The 16642-nt window shown below is 46.2% G+C and overlaps 1 protein-coding gene across 1 annotated transcript in view; it reads left to right on the top strand.

Annotated features, from left to right (window-relative positions):
- Positions 1-16642, top strand: part of LOC122808175 (beta-citrylglutamate synthase B-like) — a 234448-nt gene that overhangs the window by 100259 nt on the left and 117547 nt on the right. Inside the window, exon 2 of the mRNA XM_044079143.1 lies at positions 9705-9935. Within this exon, the coding sequence (XP_043935078.1) occupies positions 9705-9935 (231 nt within the window). The remainder of the gene's footprint in view (positions 1-9704; positions 9936-16642) is intronic.

Genomic DNA, 16642 nt, shown 5'->3' with positions numbered 1-16642 from the left:
CGCCTGACGGCTGAAAACCCATCTGTGATTACTGCAGCTGTATTAGCACTCGAACATCTACATTTATGGTAGGTACAAAACTGTACTTTCTCGTCGGCGACCTTTTCATTGGGGTCGCTGAACTACTTATGCCACTTCACTCGTCTCCAAAGAGATTTACTCAAAGATATGGGTGAACTGATGAAGGATCCTACAGCTGAGGGGTTCAAAGACACAATGAACTCCCAGTTGGCAACCCTTAATTCCATCGTTAACTCCTCCATGCGGCTGGTCTCATACGCAGCAGATGGGGCGAGTAGAGCCGCAGGCACAGGCGTTGCCTTACGACGTCACGCCTGGATTCGGCTATGCAACTTTGTGGACCCTTTCAAGGCGTCCTTCACCAACTCTCCCTATGATGGATCATCATTGTTTGGTCCACAGGTGAAGGATACATTGACCAGGTGAGAGGTAGAAGGTAAGACTCTCTCTGCTGTAGGAGTCCGTTTTTCTACCCCTTCTAGACCCTATCCCAAAGGTCAAAGGGGAGGAAAGATGTGGTTCCGCAAACAATCCCAGGGAGTCTCATCTGACGCACAAGGTCGTTCCCCCCTCTGCCTCTAGAGGGGAAATAATAATAATAAACGCCACCCTAGAGGCAGAGGAGGTCCGCAGAACCAGGTTAGCAGAGAAATATTCTCTGACAAACCCTTTCAGCACCCCTGAGGGGCTGCCCGGCTGTCCACCTTCGGAGGCAGTTGGGGGAAGGTTATCACTGTACCCAAAAGCCTGGCTTTCCCTTACTCAAGACAAATGGGTACGGTCGAACATATCCGAGGTTTGCAAAATTCCCTTCCTTCACATCCCAACCCAAGCAAAAAGATCCCTTCCAGATGTTCCACCCGGTCTAAGGGAACAAGCAGCATTAGAAATGTCAAAGCTGCTATCAAAAAGAGCTATCCAATTAGTCCCGGCAGACCAGCAAGGATCCGGAATTTACTCCAAATTCTTTTTGGTACCAAAAAAAACAGGGGACTGGAGACCCATTCTGGATCTCAGCTACTTAAACAAGTTTGTCAAAAAAACAAAATTCCGGATGGTCACGCTACAGTCCATCCTACCCTTCTTGGGTCAGGACAATTGGATGTGCTCGATAGATCTTCAGGACGCGTACTACCACATCAAAATGAACAGACGCTCCAGGAGATATCTCCGCTTCAGGCTGGGAGCCAATCACTACCAATTCAGGGCCCTGCCCTTTGGTCTCACTACAGCCCCCCGTGTGTTCACCAAATGCATGGCAGTGGTCACGGCTCACTTGAGACGTCAAGGATTCCAGGTGTTTCCATATCTGGACGACTGGCTCCTTACTGCCACCACCAGGCATCAGCTTCTCCTATCCAGGGACTTCACCATCCAAACTTGCCAAGCTCTAGGCATTTCAATAAATTTCAAAAAATCTGCTTTGTCGCCTTGTCAGTCTATTGTCTTTATAGGCGCCACCTTAGATACACGGAATCTTTCAGCCAGACTCACAGAGCAGAGGGTGTCAGACATTCGGAACCAAGTGTCCCTTCTCTCACAATGCGTCAAAGTCAAAGCCAGACTGGTGTTGAAGGCACTAGGACTCATGGCAGCAGCTATCCCCCTTCTCCCCTTAGCTCGCTTTCACATGAGGATCCTCCAATGGATGCTTTTTACTCAATGGTCCTTTCAACAGCTCCCGATGTCCCATACCATATTGATAACTCAAGCATGCAAGAATCAACTGTCTTGGTGGATCACATCACCTCAACTTCTCCGAGGAAGACCCTTCACCCCCCCCCCCAGTCACCACGTTGACAACAGACGCCTCCCTGATCGGGTGGGGGGGACATCATCAGGGCAGGACAGTCCAGGGCACGTGGCAACCTTTCGAGTGCCACTTGCACATAAACGTCTTAGAGATGAGAGCAGTGCTTTTAGCGTTGCAAGCCCTTCACGACTCTCTTCCCACTGTGACTATTGCAATTCAAACGGACAATATGTCCGTAGTGTGGTACATCAACAAACAAGGCGGAACCAGATCATACCCTTTATGTCGAGAAGCACTCAGACTTTGGCAATGGGCGATCGCTTCTCAGCGTTTTCTGATAGCAACGCATATTCCCGGGAAATCCAACGTTATTGCAGACAAATTGAGCAGAGCAATTCTCATGCCACACGAGTGGTCTCTAAAGAAATCAGTTCTAGAAGAAGTATTCCTAAGATGGGGCCAGCCTTGCTGTGATCTTTTTGCTACTCCCCAAAACAGCAAGTGCCACGACTTCTTCACTTTCTTCCCGTTACCAGGCCATCCCACCAGAGACGCTCTAGTCCACGATTGGCCCCGGGGACTTCTGTATGCCTTTCCCCCCTTTCCACTCATATCTCAACTAATTCAGAAAGCCATCGCCTTGAGAGTGACAATGATCCTCATTGCCCCTTACTGGCCTCGACAGATATGGTTTCCCTTTCTTCATCGTTACCTTTTGGAGCAGCCTTGGCATCTGGACCCAGTACCAGATCTGATAACACACCAATCGGGTCAGCTGCACCAATCTCTGTCTTCTCTAAACCTCACAGCGTGGTTTCTCCGATTCCAACCTTAGCCAGTCTTCCCTCAATATCTCGCTCGGTCCGAGATATCTTGATAGCCTCTCATAAATCTTCTACCCGGAAGATTTATAGTAGCAAATGGAAATGCTTTTCCTTTTGGGCATCATCAAAAAACATAGATCCCTTTACTGCACCTATCCAGTCTATTTTAGACTTTCTAGCAGAACTCTTTCATTTACGATCTTCTGCATCAACCATTAGAGTTCAATTGGCTGCCATATCAAATTTTCATGTTGGTGTTTCAGAGTCTAGCATCAAGGCTCACAAACTCTGTAAAGCCTTCTTAAGGGGTGTATTTCTTCTCAAGCCTCCAATCAAAGATCCCCCTCCTCAATGGGATTTGAACTTGGTTCTGGCATCTTTAATTCTTCCCCCCTTCGAGCCGGCGGCTTCATGTTCTCTGAAGTTGCTTTCTTGGAAGACACTTTTTCTGGTAGCTATAACTTCAGCGAGAAGGGTATCCAAACTCCATGCTCTGTGCAGTCGTCCTCCTTACTTAGTTTTTTACAAAGACAGGGTATCCCTCCGTACTAATCCATCCTTTTTGCCTAAAATTTCTTCTCAAATAAACCTAAACCAAATTATTGATCTCCCAGTCTTTTTCCCTAACTATGCAAACAGGTCGGAACAAAAGCTACATTTTTTGGATGTTCATCGCCAACTTCGATATTACTTAGACAGGACTAAACAATTCAGGAAATCTGATAAATTGTTTCTGTCATATGCGGAAGGTAAATTGGGCCTTCCAGTTACTAAAGTATCCCTGTCTAGATGGCTCACCTCTACAATTACCTTCATCTATGAGATCAGACATCAAAAACTACCCCCAAGACCTAGAGCTCATTCAACTAGGGCATTAGCTACATCCGTAGCTTTTCAGGATAGGCTGCCAATAGATTCAATTTGTGCAGCAGCCACCTGGGCTTCTCCTCATACATTCATTTCACATTACAAATTGGACATGGTTTCCAGAAACCGTGCCAATTTTGGTTCCACTGTTCTCAAGAGTCTGTTCCGATAGGCCACCCGGGATAAGGTGCTAGGGACGCGGTCCCATCCAGCAAGAATGAAGGCGAGATTGACAACTTAACATTAAGAAGTTATGTACCTACCATAACGTTCCATGTTAGTTGTCTTCTTCTCGCCTTCTTTCTTGCGTCCCACCCTCCTTCCCCCAAGCCTGGACAGACCGACTGGAATTCTTTTTCTGTTTTTCTTCTGAAAGTTGTCATTCCCACACGTTCTTCCACCTCTTCTATTTTTGCTGAGGTCTGCCTTTTACGCAAATTGTTTGAGGTTTTTTTTTCCCGACTCCATTCTATGGAGACTAGGATTGCTTGGTATAGCTATCAAACGAGATCTGAGTAGTTACCGCCTAGCATTGTGGGATATAGGGGAGCCTCGAGCCGGTGGAATTAGCTCTCGAGCTTTAGTATTGGCGAGCCGAGGATCGGCTCCGAACCCATCCAGCAAGAAAGAAGGCGAGAAGAAGACAACTAACATGGAACGTTATGGTAGGTACATAACTTCTTATTTTTGTTTCTGAACCGAAGTCTTCAAGCTAAGTACCCCGTTGGGGATCCTTTTTCTTTATCTAACAGATATCAGTAAAAGTTAACAATTGTCTTGTCTTTCCTGTGGAAATCAAATATCTCATAAAGATTGTCATTCGTACTGGATTCCTTGCTTAGGCCCAGACCACGACATCCCTCGCTGTCGGTTTTGTGCCTTCTTCAACCCCCGAACTATTCGTCGTCAGGCTATCTTTGCAGCAAATTATTGTGGTACTCTGTATCCGTACTCTGAAATGGCTTCGTTAAGCCATCCGACTACTGATCTTCCGAAAAAAGTAAGGATAAAGAAAGAGACAGACCGCATAGCTCCAAAACTGCCGACAGTGCTTTCATTAAGCTAGCCGCCAGTCCGCCAGTACTCAGTGAGGTGCTTTCGCAGCCCCTGATACCCGCTACTTCAGATTTGCAGGCCTCTACCGAGACCCGTTTGGAGTCCGGTATGCAGCGAGATGATTATGGAACCTGCGGATGTCTCTACCTTGGATGGGTCCGGAGCCGCTGTGCAGGCATCGGCTTCTGAGGGTGTATTCAGGCCTACAGACTTGCATTTTAAACAGACGCCATCGTCTTCATCCAGGCCTAAAACTCGCACCGCTCCTAGAAAACAGATGTCCAAACCACATTCTCAGGCCCATATGCCTAAAACAAATGCTTAGAATGGCTGAAGACCTTATTACCTTAATTAGGGGAAGCCAGCCTTCCCCCTCTAAGAGACATAGAACTGATTTTCCTTCTGATTCTTCTGTTCAGGAATCTGATATTTCTTTTCCTTCTGGTTACCAGGATTTGCCCTTATCTACCTATGAGGATTCTGATGCAGAGGATTCCATTCCCTCTGCTTCCCCTCCACAAGATTTTTCTTTTGGTGAAACCTTGCACACTTATTTCTGCTGGGAAAGCCAGGATTACTCCGACTCCAAAAAGAGGCTTAGGGAATTCTTACTCCTTACCCCAACACAGGCCTATAGCTATCCCTCCTGTTCTGGACATTGTAGATGATGCTTTTTTGGAATCTAGCCTTTCCCCAGACACTTTGCCTCCGGCTCCCAGAAAACCTGACCGGTATTAGAGTACCTGACTCTCACAAGTTCCTCTTCAAGAATCCTACTGCGGATCCAGAGACCATTTCCCAAGGACCAAAAGGCATTAATGCTATTGCTGCCAAAAGTCCTACCCCTTCTGATAGAGATTCTAGAGCCTTGGACAGATGGGGGTAAGAAGGTATACACTTCTGCTACTTTGGCCATTAGGGCTTTAAATTGCCAGTTCCATATGTTAAAGTACCAGCAGCATATTATGGGACTACTTAAACAGAAAAAGATGTTGATTCCTGACTGTGCTGAACACAAAGAATTACAGGATTTAATGCATTCTGCAGAAAAAGTTGGTAAACATACTTTGCAAATGTGGTTTTGACTGTAGAAGCATCTTGCAGGGCTGCTGTCACTGGGTCTGTACTTGGAAGGCATGCTTGGCTTAAGGCGCAAAACTTGCCAGATCATGTTAAAGCTAAATTACTGGATGCTGCCTTAAACCAAGACTGCCTTTTTGGCAACAAAGCAGAAGAAGTCCTCAAAAATATGGAGGAAAAAGCTAAATCTGTGCAAACTGTTAGACTTCCTACAAGTACAGCCTCCCAGATTTAGTAGACATTGGCATTCAAAGAATTGTTCCTTTCCAGTCTCTTCCAGGTCTTCAGTCCAAACCCAGGAACAGCAGACCACCTAGGTTACATTCTCGGGCTACGCACAGGCGTAAGCAGTGGAGGGCTCCCACTTCCAAAGCAGGGAGTAGTAAGCCATCCCTCCACAGAAAAATGGCACAATGACTTAACCTTTCCAAGCCATGCTCAACTGCTTGCCCCCTTAGGAGGAAAGCTCGCCCTGTATGCAGAAAACTGGGGAAAACTCTCCCCAGGACAGATGGGTTGTGAGTATAGTTTCCCAAGGATACAGATTCCACTTCCACACCCTACCAACCCCAAATGGTTGACCAGACCTACCTCCACATCAGTGGGCGGAGGCCCAACAGCAGGTTCTCTGAGTATCAAGGCTATTCAGCCTGTCTCAGCAGAACAAAGGGGACAAGGTTTTTATTTAAGACTTTTCCTGATACCCAGAAAAGACAGCTCCTGGCATCCTGTCCTGGACCTCTCTATTCTAAACACCTTTCTGGTAATCCCAAAATTCAAAATGCCAACACTTCAACAGCTGCTTCCTGTGCTAGGCAAAGGTGCCTGGTTGGCAACCTTAGACTTAAAGGAAGCTTACCTGCACATTCCAATAAGGGAATCTTGCAGGAAATACCTACACTTCAGGGCAGGGTCCATGCACTATCAGTTCTCTGCACTTCCCTTTGGCTTATCTACTTCGCCCAGGGTATTCACAAAGTGTCTAGCTCCAGCCATTGCATTTTGCAGGCAGAGAAATATTCAGATATACCCATACTTGAACGATTGTCTGATTCAGGCAGAAAGCCAGGACTTGCTATTAAAACATCTGGCATTCGTAAAGAAACTTCTAACCTCACTGGGATACATCATAAATGAAAAGAAATCTCACCTAGTACCCTGCCAACAGATTGTATTCCTGGGAGCAAGCTTGAACACAACTTCCCAGAAGGCTTTCCTCACTCCAGAGAAACAGGTTTATTTGACAACCTACTTCAAACTACTGGCCACAAAGACCAAGCTATCTGCAAGGAAAATATTGCAAGCCTTTGGGTTCATGGCCTCCTGCATTCTATTAATTCCATATGCCTCCTGCATTATACTAATTCTATATGCAAGACTGCATATGAGGAAACTACAATGGTATCTAAAAAGCCTATTGTGTCAACATTCTCAGGACCTGGAATCAATGATTCCTATCATTCCTTGTATAAAGACAGAGTTCCTTTGGTGGGTAGAGGCCTGCTACCACAACAAGGGGCTCCCTTTCACTCTACCCCCTGCCGCCCAAACCCTAACAGTCGCATCAGACTATGCACGGGGGGCTCACTTGGCAGGGCAGGGCAGTGCATTCAGGGCAAATGGAACCCGAGACAAATGCACCTGCATATCAACCAAAAAGGTTAGCTGTACAGAATTCCCGGACAGCCTTCAAAGACCACATTCTTCCAGGACAATTATTGGTTAAGACAGACAACACCACAGTTATGTGGTACATAAACAAGCAGGGGGAAACCCACTCATACCCTCTCTGCAGACTAGCCATGGCTCTGTGGAACGCAGCCTTGAGCTACCAAGTGCACCTACAAGCTCAATTCCTGCCAGGCAAGCTAAATTCACTGGCAGCCGACCTAAGCAGAAATCTCATGGACCCACACGAATGGAAACTGTTCCTCAAGAGGTTGAATATTTTTGGTTCCAAATTGGGGACTCTAGAGGTAGACCTGTTTGCCTTCCCTCAGAACTGCCAACTGGACAAATTCTGCACAAGGACTTCCCACAGTCAAGCTTGTAAAGTGGATGCCTTGTCGTTTACCTGGGAAAGCCTCTCTGTTTCTGCCTTTCCCCCTCTGCCTCTCCTCTCGTAGGTTCTGCTAAAGATCAAACAGGACAAGCCAAGGACAATACTGATTGCACCGGGCTGGCCATGCCAGCACTGGTACCTCCTCATGCGCAGTATGACACTGCTGGAACCATTGCACCTGCCTCAGATCCCTTCCCTGCTGTCCCAGCAGGCGGGCCAGATTCTGCACCCTCAGTTTCAAACCCTGAACCTTGCAGCCTGGCTAATTCCTTAAGCTCTCCAATAGCATCCCTCAGTAAGCAGGTGCTAGATGTCATTCTGGAGGCAAGGAGGCCTAGTACTAGAAAATCATATGCTAAAAAGTGGAAAAGGTACTGTTCCTGGAGCCAGACTTGGGGGATGGGCACAACGGTGTCCAGCTTACCTCATATTCTTCAGTACCTGGCAGAAATGCTCCACAAGGGCCTTTCCTTCTCGTCAATTAAAATTCATGCCTGTGTCATTTCAGCACATTATAGTACTGAACCACCCCTCTTCTCTCACCCCCTGCTAAAGCAATTCCTTAGAGGGGCCAAACATTTAAGACCCCACAGGAGAGCCCCTACTCCAGCCTGGGACCTTAACTTTGTATTGGAAAAAGCTCATTCTCCCTCCATTTGATCCAGCTGCAACTGCAGAGTTGAAATTCCTTTCTTGGAAAACAGCCTTCCTTCTAGCCATCACTTCAGCAAAAAGAGTGTCTGAATTGCAGGCCCTCATGGCAGTGGAACCCTTCATTATCTTTCATGCAGGCAGGGTTTCCCTGAGGACAAATCCTTCCTTTATCCCCAAGGTGGTGTCTAGTGTGGCCCTAAATCAGTCCATTAATTTGTCTACTTTTTCCCTAATCTGCAAAACAAAGGAGAACAAGTACTGCACTCTTTGGACGTGCACAGACAACTTAGATTTTATTTGGACAGGACTAAGCCTCTCAGAAAATCTGAACAGCTGCTAGTTGGCTTTGCTGCAGGAGCAGAGGGGAAGGCCATTTCAAAGCAAACCATTTCTAAATGGGATAGCCCATTGCATTAATTTCTGCTACAAGCACCATGGAAAACCTACCCCACATGGGGATAAGATCACATTTCATCAGGGCTGCATCTACCTCTACAGCCTTTCTCAGAGGAGTCCCTGCCAGGGACATCCTAGAAGCTGCTCTCTGGAGCTCCATACATATCTTCACCAAGCATTACCACATGCCTATTTTTTCTAAATCCAGAGCTAGTTTTGCCACTGCAGTCTTGCAGGGCTTAATAGCTGACCCTAATGCTCTCTAACTTCCTCCTCCCTTCCTTAGCTTTGGGAATCATCCCAAATGTGATGACTGTAACAGTGAAACAAAAAAGAACATAGTACAGTTGTGTACACTTAACATAAATGTAGATGATGTTCGAGTGTGTATTCACTGTTGCAGTCCTGGTTACCCTCCCTCCAGCCCCCTGACTTCTCTTGGCTCTGCCTTCCGTTCTTGTTTGGTGTATTTAATCTTTCTGGTGTATCTGCTTTTTGATGGAGGTGTACCACAACATATAATTGCTTCCCTTTTTGGGGGCACCTGACTTCTGGGGCAAGAAAAACGGATGTAATGGCGTCTGCTGCATGTTTTATACCTCTGACGTCATGGAAGAAGAGACCGCATCCGACACAGGAATCCAAGAGACTGGTATTCGGGCCGGCTGAAGCTACCTGCAGGCAAATAACCCCAAATGTGATGACTGCAACAGTGAATACACTCTACATTTGTGGTAAGTGTACACAACTGTACTTTTACTGTGTTATATCATGTAATGCCACAAACACGGAGGAAACTTTGTTTTCTTGTAAAGATGGGATTACTTGCAGTGCAGTAGAAAGGGAGGTTGGAAGCACTGGTTGTTTCACAGGCTTGTGATTTATGCCACTGCCTTTTTTGTGTGTGTTTTTGACGTGCATTAATTGTAGTCATCTTTGGGTTGCTGTTTTTTTTTCTGGTCTTGTGTAGTGCTATTTTTTTGCTTTTTAGGTCTTCGTATCCATGGACAGCTGATTACAGACTACCCTCAAGTGGTTGTGGTGAGGGTACCAACCCCTTGGGTACAGAGTGATAGTGATATTACTGTATTGCGACATTTGGAGAAGATGGGCTGTAGACTGATGAACCGGCCACAGGCTATTCTGAACTGTGTAAATAAGTTCTGGACATTCCAGGAGCTGGCTGGGCATGGTGTGCCTCTTCCTGACACACTGTCTTATGGTAAGATAGTTTTTTTATCTTCCTTGTTTTGGAATATATGTTATGTTGATATAACTTCAGCAAAATGGTAATGCATATGTTAAATTTAATAAAGAAGGCGGGGTTTACTCTTGTAGGAACTGGGATTTTTGATGCATCCTGACATCAGTCATCTTCAGTTGACTGCCTGGATGAAAGGGTCCTGTACCTTTTAGGCAGCTGTTTACTGAGGATGTGCAGCAAGTACTAATGGAGGCAAGAAAGTCATCTACTAGAAAGTTATATATAATAGCAAATGGAAAGATTTTCTAGCTGGTGCCAGCAACTTAGCCAGTACCAGTTTAGGGCTAGTTGTTTTCTGGTCTCGCACAATGTATGTGTGAGTTACTATCCTGTGGCCATTCTTGCATCTCCATTAGGGTTCATTTATCAGCTGCTTCATCATTTCTAACAGTGGACCTGCCTGTCTCAGTGCATTCTTATAAAATGTTTAAGGGTTTTTGCATAAAATGCTACCAAGAAAAAAGGTGCCCCCTCCTTAACATCTTAGTTTTGTGTTTGAGAAGCTAACACTTAATTCACTTGAACCAGCATGCTTGGCTGACTTTAAGATGTTCATCGTGCATACAGCTGCAGTAATCACAGATGGGTTCTCTGCCATCAGGCGGGTCCTCGGTCGGCCGAATTCCAAAGTCTAGGTCCAGCGTCAGTTGTTGTCGCTTTCTCTCCTGACGTCAGTGAGGCCGGAGTATATAAGACACAGCCGACGCCATGTTGTTCAGTCTTTTTTGCCGCGCGGTGCCCGAAGCAGAAGCAGTTCGCAAGTGCCGGTCGGCCAGCTCCTGAATTACGAAAAATTGGAAACCGAAGTCTTCATTAAAGCTAAGTACCCCGTTGGGGAAACTTTTCTTGCCTCAGACAGATGTCAGAAAAAGTTAATAATTGTATTTGTTGTGGGAAGCAAATACCGCATAAGGATTTCCATTCCCTCTGCATACCTTGTTTAGGCCCAGACCACGACGTCTCGGGCTGTCGCTTTTGCGCCACTTTCAATAAACGCACTATTAAGTGTCGGGCGGAGTTCGCCCAGCACTTTTTTGGTAAAGAATTTGATTATAAAATGTCGTCTGAGACTCCGACTACCGTTTTGTCCAAAAAACGCAAGGACAAGGACCGACACGCGAGGTCCGCGGTCCCCACCGACACCACGCCAAAACCGGCTACACGTGGTCCGGTTCTCAGCGAGACGCCTTTGCAGTCCCTGACTACCGACGACACTCCTTTGGTGGTGTCCTCTGTACCCAAGACCGCAGGTACCTCGGCCCTTTCCCGGACTACAACCACCGAAGCCATTACGAATGTTGAGCCTTCTAATGTGGACAGGTCCACTTCCACCCATGGTGTCTTTAGACCCTCATCTTCCTTTTCTATTAAGGCCTTTACTAAATCCAAATCAGCCAGGCATCCCAAGAGGGCTGTTGCACAGGGTCCTTCTCCAGGCCCCATGCCTAAAAAACAGATGCTTAAAATGGCTGAGGATTTAATTACTCTTATCAGGGGTTCTCAGCCCCCTCCAGACAAGAGACCCAGAGTGGAGGAAGATTCTCCCTCTTCTGATCAGGGCTCCATTTTATCAGAACATTCTGATGTAGAGGAACACTCTTACTCCCCTTTTGAAGATTCGGATGCAGAGCAGTCCATTCCTTCTGTATCTCCTCCTGAGGATTTTTCCTTTGGGGAAACCTTGCACACTTTGAGGGAACACTTCCATTGGGAAGGCCAAGACTTTTCCGATTCCAAGAAAAGACTTAGGGAATTCCTTTTGTTACCTCAACACAGACCTCTGGCGATACCTCCTGTTTTGGACATACTTGATGTTTATTCAGAGGCTTGCTTTAACCCGGATTCCCTGCCTCCTGCACCAGTCAAACCTGATAGGTACTACAGAGTTCCTAACTCTCACCAATTTCTCTACAAAAGCCATAATGCTGACCCTGAAACCATTTCTCAAGGCCCCAAGGGATTGAAGGCCTCTACTGCCAAGAATCCACTTCCTGCCAAAAGAGAATCAAGATCCTTAGAAAGGTGGGGGAAAAAGGTATATACCTCGGCCACCCTAGCCATGAGGGCCTTAAATTGTCAGTTTCATATGCTTAAATATCAACAGTTCCTGTTATCACAATTAAGGAATAAAATGTCTCAACCTGAACAACCAGATTTGAAGGAGTTGCAGGATATGATGCATAGTGCAGAGCAAGTGGGTAAACACACCTTACAATGTGGCTATGATGCCCTAGAGGCCTCAAATAGAGCTGCTGCTACAGGATCAGTCATTCGTAGACATGCCTGGCTTAGGGAACAAAGCTTGCCTGATCATGTGAAAGCTAAACTTCTAGATGCTCCTTTACAAAAGGATGTGCTGTTTGGTACTAATGCTGAGGAGATATTATGGAAAATGGAAGAAAAAGCCAAATCTATGCAAACTGTCATAGCTTTTCTACAGGTACAACCACCACGTTTTAGCAGAAATTGGCCTTCAAAAAACTGGTCCTTTCCAGCCACTGACAAGCCCCAAAGAGGTAGATACAGACGCACAAGGGGCAGAGGGCAATCACAAGGATCCTCTAGAGGCCGACAATGGCAAACTCCAGCACCAAGAGGTGGCGAAGACGGTGCACAACAATACAAGAAGCAAACCCAATGACTACCTCATTTCCATGCCAAGCAAGTCTCAGCTGGCAGCACCTTTGGGAGGAAAGCTGGCATTATTTGCAAGAAATTGGCATATTGTCACAACAGACAAATGGATCCTGGACGTTATAAACAGAGGCTACAAATTTCAATTCCACACTCTTCCAAAAATGAGAGGCATGCCAAACCTGCCACACAATCAAAGGGCAGAGGCACAACTACAAATTTCAAAGCTCATAGGCATGAGAGCTATTCAGGAGGTACCTACTCACGAGCAAGGTCAAGGATGTTCTTCATCTCACATTGCTGCAGTCCTTACATATGGGTAGTCCGCTGTCCTCGGTCGGACCGAATACCAAAGTATTAGGCTGACGTCGGTCAAGGCGCTTAAAACTGACATCAGGACGTCAGGGTACAAAAGTGCATGACCGACGTCATATCCTCAGTCTTTTTTGCCGCATGGTCCGATGCAGAAGCAGCGTTGCAAGTGCCGTTCGGCGTTCTGAAATTTTTCGAGTTCGGAGTTTCAGACCGAATCCAAGTTGGCTAAGTACCCCGTTGGGGATTATTTTGGTTTTTTCTTGCCTCAGTGTAGTACCGGATGTCAGAAAAAGTGAATAATTGTATTTCTTGTGGGAAACAGATACCGCATAGGGATTATCATTCTTTGTGCATTCCTTGTTTGGGGCCTGAGCACGACGTAGTCGGGTGTCGCTTTTGTGCTAGGTTCAATAAGCGCACTATTAAGCGAAGGTTAGATTGTGCTAGGCTGGTCTTCGGTAAGCGGTGCAATTATAATATGCCGTCGGATTCTCCGGCCGCTTCCACGAAGAAGCGCAAAGACAAAACAGTTAAACCCAGGCAAGATGAGTCGTTCGTTCCGGACGCCGGTTCTTTAGAGGCTTCAGTGGAACCGGTGGGTCCGACGGAGAATTCTTTAGAGTCTCAGGGGGAGACTTTAATTTTGCAGGATGTGGCCTCTCTTGAGGCAGGGCAGGCTGAAGGGGCTTCTCAGGTTGCTGTACTCCCCTCCCTTCCCAGGGTGGTTAGGCCCTCTCCTTCTGTTTCCAAGGCTTCTCCCAGGGGCAGGCCAGGTTTAGCATCTGTTGGTGTCACTCCTAGTTCAGCAGGGTCTGTGCCTAAGAAGCACATGCTTAAAATGGCAGAAGATTTGATTACTCTGATTAGGGTTCTTTGCCCCTCCTGATAAGAGGCCTAGGGTGGAGCCAGAGTTGGGAAGTTTTGAACAGGCTTCAGATGTTTCAGAGTCTTGGCTGAAGACTTGCAGGAGTACTCTCCTTACTCTGATTCTGATGCAGAAGATTCCACTCCTTCTGCTTCTCCTCCAGAGGATTTTTCTTTTCAGAGACACTTCACTCTATGAGGGAGCATTTTAAGTGGGAAGGTCAAGACTTCTCTGATTCTCGGAAAAGGCTTAGGGAATTTTTGCTTTTACCTCAACATAGGCCCTTAGCTATTCCACCTGTTCTGGATGTTGTGCAGGATGTGTTTTCAGAGGCTTCACTTAATCCTGATTCTCTGCCTCCTGCGCCTGTTAAACCAGATAGGTATTACAGGGTGCCTGAGGCTCATAAATATCTTTATAAGAGTCCTAGGGCGGACCCAGAAACTATTAGTCAGGGTCCCAAGGGTGTCAAGGCCTCTGTTGTAAAAAATCCGGTTCCTCTAGATAAAGAGGCCAGAGCTTTGGATAGATGGGGAAAGAAGGTCTATACTTCTTCTACCTTAGCAATGAGGGCTTTGAATTGCCAGTTTCATATGTTGAAATATCAAAACTTTCTTCTTTCTCAATTGAAATCTAAGGTGGATGCTCTGGCAGAAGGCATTGAGTGTAAAGAATTACAAGATTTGGTGCATGTCTCTGAGCAGGTTGGTAAGCATTCTTTACAATGTGGTTTTGATGCTGTGCAGGCCTCGTCTAGGGTGGCTGCCACTGGTTCAGTTCTTCGCAGGCACGCCTGGCTGAAGGATCAGAATTTTTCTGACCATGTTAAAACAAGGATTTTGGATGCTCCTTTGCAGTCTGAAGTGTTGTTTGGTCCACCTGTGGAATCAGTCTTGAAGAAAATGGAGGACAAGGCTAAGTCTATGCAGACTGTTAAGGATTTTTTGCAAGTTCAGCCTCCAAAGTTTAGTAGGAATTGGCCTGCTAAGGGGTGGACGTATCCTTCTTATGATTCTCAGTCTAGGGGTAGATCTAGACGTGGTAGGGGTAGAGCACAGAGTTCCTTCCGACCTAGAACTGGAAGTTCACCTGCACAATCTTCGAGTGAGGGTAGAGGTCAGTCCTTTCGTAAACAGGCCCAATGACCTACTTTTTCAGCTGCCAGATCCTTCTTGCCTGGCAGCACCTTTGGGAGGAAGGTTGGCACTTTTCAAGGAAAATTCGATTTTAATTACCCAAGACAAATGGGTACTGGATATCATACACCGAGGTTACAAGTTTTATTTCCATACCTTGCCTCCTTTCAAAGGCATGCCAGACGTTCCTCCTCAGCAAAGACTAGAGGCTCACAACCAAATTTCTCTTCTACTTCAAATAGGAGCTATACAACCGGTCTCTCTGCCAGAAGTGGGCCTAGGATTTTATTCTCGCCTGTTTCTAGTACCAAAGAAAGGGGACACGTGGAGACCCATTTTGGACTTATCTATCCTCAACACATATCTGGACATTCCCAAGTTCAAAATGTTGATGTTACAGCAGCTTTTACCTCTGCTGGGCAAAGATCACTGGATGGTGACTCTGGATCTCAAGGAGGCTTACCTTCATGTTCCTATCAGGCCCAGTTGCAGGAAGTATCTGCGTTTTCGGGCTGGGACTTTTCATTATCAGTTCTCTGCGTTGCCCTTTGGCTTATCTACTGCGCCCAGAGTGTTCACGAAGGTTCTGGCTCCAGTGGTAGCTTTCTTCAGGCTAAGAGGAATACAAATCTATCCTTATTTGGACGATTGCCTGATTCTGGCTCAAGGAAAGGACGAACTTCTTCATCATTTACAGTATGTGATGGCAGTGTTAAGATGCCTAGGGTATTCTGTGAACGAAATAGTCCAGTCTAGTACCCTCTCAGGACATGTGCTTTCTGGGTGTGAGACTGAATACAGCAGCCCAGATGGCCTTTTTGACCCCGGGCAAACAAAAGAATCTTTCTCTTTATTTCCATCAATTGTCTCGTCAGTCCAGGCTGACTGCAAGGACAGTCCTTCAAGCCTTGGGGTTCATGGCATCTTGTATTCTGGTACTTCCCAATGCCAAACTGCATATGAGGAAGCTACAATGGTATCTCAAAATGTATGGGCTAACACTGCCAAGATTTGGACACTGTCATTCAGATAATACCTTGCATTCAAAAGGAATTTTTGTGGTGGGCTCAGGAATGTCACCTAAACAAGGGACTCTCTGTGACCCGACCAGAGGCGAGTCAGATTCTAACGACAGATGCCTCAGACAAAGCTTGGGAGCTCATCTAAATGGAAAATGGGTACAAGACACGTGGCCTGCCAGACTTCAACATTTACATATCAACTTGAAGGAGATGTTAGCAGTCCAATTTGCATTGATAGCTTTCAAGGATTTACTTCTTCCAGGGCAGGTGTTGATTCAAACAGACAACACAACTGTCATGTGGTACATCAACAAGCAAGGGGACACATTCATATCCTCTATGCAGACAAGCAATGATTTTGTGGGAGACTGCTCTCAGTTTGCAGCTAAATCTTCAGGCAAGGTTTCTGCCAGGAGCACAGAACTCCTTAGCAGATGTGTTGAGCAGACAAATTATGGATCCCCACGAGTGGAAATTGGATCCTCATGTATTTCAAAATTGACAGTGTTATGGGGAACTCCAGACATAGATCTGTTCGCTTCTCCACTAAATTACCAGCTGCCAAAGTTTTGCGAAAAGGTTTCATCACACAGCTTGGAAAGTGGATGCTCTCTCATTCAATTGGAGCAATCTTCACGTGTATGCCTTTCCACCACTGCCTCTCCTCCCAAAGGTACTCCTGAAGGTCAGACA

This window comes from Protopterus annectens, chromosome 8.part0, assembly GCF_019279795.1.
Source record: "Protopterus annectens isolate FY-2018-M chromosome 8.part0, PAN1.0, whole genome shotgun sequence".
Taxonomy (NCBI): Eukaryota; Metazoa; Chordata; order Ceratodontiformes; family Protopteridae; genus Protopterus; species Protopterus annectens.
This window is presented reverse-complemented; position numbering and strand designations above follow the sequence as displayed.